We start from the raw sequence: 3,980 nt of genomic DNA, 5'->3' as shown, positions 1-3,980 counted from the left end.
TAATTTCCTTCCTTTCTTTCTTTTTCTTTTTTTTTCTCTTTCGCTTTCATAGACACATTGAGTAACGTAAGACAAACAGACAATCAACTTGTGTTATTTTAGATGGCATTTGGTGGCACAGTTCTACACTGAGATTTTTCCTTCTTCAGATTTTATCATCCCCAAATAGATTTCCTACTCACTTTGTGTTTGTTTGTTTAAACTATGTCTCTTGGTATTGTAGCAGCTTGGACAACTTTCCATATGCTGCCATTCAGTTCCCACAATAGTTAACTCCCAGGCTTTCAGCTGCATGACTTGCCAGTTACTGAGAGATGCCATTTGAAGCACAGCCTCAGATGATGTGCCTGGGGCCGTTGGCTTGGCATGCCTCAGACATTTTGAGCAATGGAAGAACTGCACACTTATTTTTGAGGGAGTCATTGTCAGAGTCTTTATCTGCTATCCCTCTTTTCAAAGGCAAATGGTTGGAGAAGATAATCTTCAGCTTCTTCAAGGAAGTACTTCAACAGCTTCAGGGAAATCTGAACGGACCATGGACATATATGGAAGGAGAGGCTCCTTTCCACACTCATCTCTGAATGCTCTCACTTGGGAATGACCTTAGTAAGTCCAGAACTTATTCCTCTTCATTTTACTCTCCAAAGAGAAATACCCCATTTATGCAGAGATATGAACCAAGCACTTTCTGCAGTCTTTTTGCATCCTTCTTTTTTTTTCCTTTCCTATTTGTTTTAACTCATGAAATACATAGAGACTCCTCCTCTTTTCTCCTGTCAAGTTTTACTATGCTTCTAGCGACATGGTGTTTGAGCACCTGTACCGCGTAGTTATTTCAGAACACTGCTTTTGGGAGATCTGCTATTTACTCCAGTCATTATTTCTTGCTGCATTCACATTCACTCTCTACAACATACAACAGCTATGTTGTTTGTTTCAGGCTCAGACGGTGGCATGGTCAACATGCATGTGCAATCACCATTAACATTTTTCTGCAGGTTTAAAAGCCAGCAAGACTGGAGGCTTCTCAGGTTCTTTACTGAGTGCTCTTTTTTAGACTGTGATATCCTGTCTTAAGAAGTTGTTTTGAACCCCGGGAAATCAGGGCTCATGAAAGAAAATTTATGATTGGGGTGAGTGGCTCTGTTTAACTAATCCTTGCACAAGTTAGCCCCAGTAAAATTTCTTCCCATTGCACTTGATGATCTTGACTGCTTGTGTATATAGGTAAATTCATTCTATGGCACGTTAATGGACAGTCTGGTTTCAAGGATGAACCAAGTCAGCTGGGCAAGCTTATTGCCAACAGCTAGTCCCTGTTAGCAGGAACAGGGAACAGCTAGGAAGTTAACAGGGAAGGGCGTGTGAAATATTCCTATATACTCACAAAAATCAGCTGTGGCCAACACTGCTAATTCTCTTTTATGAGATAAAAGGAGAAAAACAGAGTGAGAACTTGTTCCATAGCTCAGCAAAACAACAGCTGTTGTAACAATGGCAGAGAATCTAACAATTACTTTTCCTCGTAATGGGTTGGATTTATAATCTTTGCAGGATACTGTTTTTGCTGGGTGGTTCAGAGTGTTGAATGGTGCTTAAACATTGTCAAATTACATTTGACCCTGATAAATGACACTGAGACTGATCAAAAATTACTATCCCAAAACAGTGTAATTCTGCCTGCCCTCCACTTTTGTGCCTGAAGGGAAGATAGAGCTCAGTAAATACACATTATTTTTATTTAATTAATTAAAGTCCTTCCTGGAAAAGGGATTTAGCTATCAATTTTTTTAAATACAAAAACTTAAGAGCTGAATCCACTAGAAATACATATGTATGACTTAAAATTACCTTCATTAGCTTCAAAGGGAGCTGCATGGACCTGAGAACAATCTAGGGCTCTAACAAGAATGACCAATATGATCTGAACAGACCACAGTATCATGAAACTTTGCAATGTGACAAGAGTTTGTTCTTTCAAGACCTCCTCGAAGGCATCTCTTTAGCTGCCATTTAGCACCCATCTGCTGAACCACATAGAGAAGAAAGCTCAGGATTTCTGCTAGCACTATGGGCTTAGCCATCTTTAACACTTGTCAAGAGTAGTTTCAGCTGGGTTTCATCTAGCATTAGTATATCAAAGCTAGTTTTGCTTTTGCTAGAGCTTTCAGATATGATGAGAAAAACGGGGTCCACAAAATAGAAAGAAAAAGGGGAGGGGAGGAGCACACAATGTTCACAGTATATTTTTATACATATTTACAGAAGGAAGAGCTGTGTTACCCAAACTTGAGCTTTCCCCATGGATGAGTCAAACATAACGTTTCATCCCAGCGAAGGCCCAGAGAACATCTCAATGCACAGAAACATTTCTACACAGGAAATGGTCTGGGAGATATTGACCCCACTTTGGGTAATTATGATCATCTCCTTCCTGGGTTTTTGTGAAAATGGAATTGTCCTCTGGTGCCTCTGCTTCCAGATCAAAAGAAACCCCTTCACTGTGTACATCACACATCTGTCCATTGCTGATATCTCCTTGCTGCTTTGTACATTTATTCTGTCAGTTGAGTATATGGCTGGTTTTGAATTCTCATATGGTGTTTACTATTATATAACCACCACACTATCTATTGTCTTCTTTCTTGGATATAATACTGGTCTCTATCTCCTGACAGCCATCAGTATTGAGAGGTGTCTGTCTATTGTTTACCCCATCTGGTACCGATGCCACCGGTCACAGCACCAATCGGCAATTGTATGTGCAGTTCTGTGGACTCTGTCTTTTCTGATGACAGTAGCTGAACACTTAACATGCAAAGATGATTTAACAAATGAACAATTTGATGATGCCAACCATTGCCAAGCAGTGCTCATCTTCATGTGGATCTTGACTTTCATGATCTTCATTCCCCTAATGATTCTGTCCAGCCTGATTTTGGTTATTAGGATTCATCGTAACTCCTTGAGACCTCATTCATCAAAGCTCTACATCATCATTGTGGCCACAATCATTGTCTTCCTAATTTTTGCCATGCCTATGAGGCTGTTGTATCTTCTGAATTATCACCACCGGTCATCTTTGCTCGGCCAGCAGAACCACGTCACCATTGTTCTCTCCACCGTTAACAGCAGCATCAACCCCCTTGTTTACTTCTTTGTAGGAAGCAGCAAGAAGAAGAGGTTCAAGGAAAGTCTCAAAGTGGTTCTTAGTAGAGCACTTGCTGATGGCTTGCGGCCAAGAAGCCAGGAAGTTGGCACCAGCTTGGATATAGCTGAAACAATTTTCTAAACCCTAAGGATGAAACTCTAGGGGCAAATAATTGGACCTGCAAGATTTAATAAAATGCTGCAAAACTAAAAGATTATTTGTCTTCCACAGAATGTAAAAGGCAGTGGTGAAATGGTACTGTTATCTTTGGTGGTTGAGCAATGGAAAAATATAGACTAGAATAAAGATAACTTTTATTTGTATTTTCTTAATTATTCAAACACATGCTACATCCTGATGTGGCTATGTCAGTCAAGAATACTACAGTGGAAAAGAGACAGGCCAACAGAGAATATAAAAAAAAGGACACTGAAATATGTTATAAATAGTGTGACCTTTATACAAGCTCTGAGCACCCATAAATGCTATTGAAGTCATCAGGGCCTGTGTGTATTCACATTTTTAAACATCAAGCCCACTAAACACAGGATTCACGTTAGATACGGGGATTTAGTTTCTGTTATTTCCGATTTGTTTAAGTGCACACAAAAGCTGCTCCCCAGGGGAAACAGAGGAAGAAATCCACATATGAGATTAAGTCCCCACACTTACCCACAAACATTCAGTATAGGTACAATCTGACAAGACATTTAAGTATTCGCTAAATGGTCAAGCTCCTCCATGGTTAGGGAACTACTTGAAAGTCTATTTTCAAAGTATATGTTGCACAATTTTCAGTGAAATCAACATTTCTCTGATTACTCCTTCT

General features: G+C 39.7%; 1 protein-coding gene across 3 annotated transcripts; it reads left to right on the top strand.

The window, feature by feature from the left end:
• Window positions 1-351: 351 nt before the first annotated feature.
• MAS1 (MAS1 proto-oncogene, G protein-coupled receptor) lies at window positions 352-3,445 on the top strand. 3 transcript variants are annotated; one of them, XM_062573705.1, is made up of 3 exons: window positions 352-606; window positions 1,058-1,133; window positions 2,266-3,445. In XM_062573705.1, the coding sequence occupies exon 3, from the start codon at window positions 2,303-2,305 to the stop codon at window positions 3,290-3,292; it is 990 nt and encodes a 329-aa protein (XP_062429689.1). In that variant the 5' UTR covers window positions 352-606; window positions 1,058-1,133; window positions 2,266-2,302; the 3' UTR covers window positions 3,293-3,445. The 3 variants fall into 3 exon arrangements, with proteins under 3 accessions (XP_062429689.1, XP_062429691.1, XP_062429690.1); XM_062573707.1 differs by lacking the exon at window positions 1,058-1,133 and having other exon boundaries at window positions 2,679-3,445; XM_062573706.1 differs by lacking the exon at window positions 1,058-1,133.
• The last annotated feature ends 535 nt before the right edge of the window (window positions 3,446-3,980 follow it).

The sequence above is a fragment of the Rhea pennata genome, chromosome 3 (genome assembly GCF_028389875.1).
Source record: "Rhea pennata isolate bPtePen1 chromosome 3, bPtePen1.pri, whole genome shotgun sequence".
In the NCBI taxonomy this organism is placed as follows: domain Eukaryota; kingdom Metazoa; phylum Chordata; class Aves; order Rheiformes; family Rheidae; genus Rhea; species Rhea pennata.
Note: the sequence above shows the minus strand (reverse complement) of the source record. Positions and strands in the feature narration are given on the sequence as shown.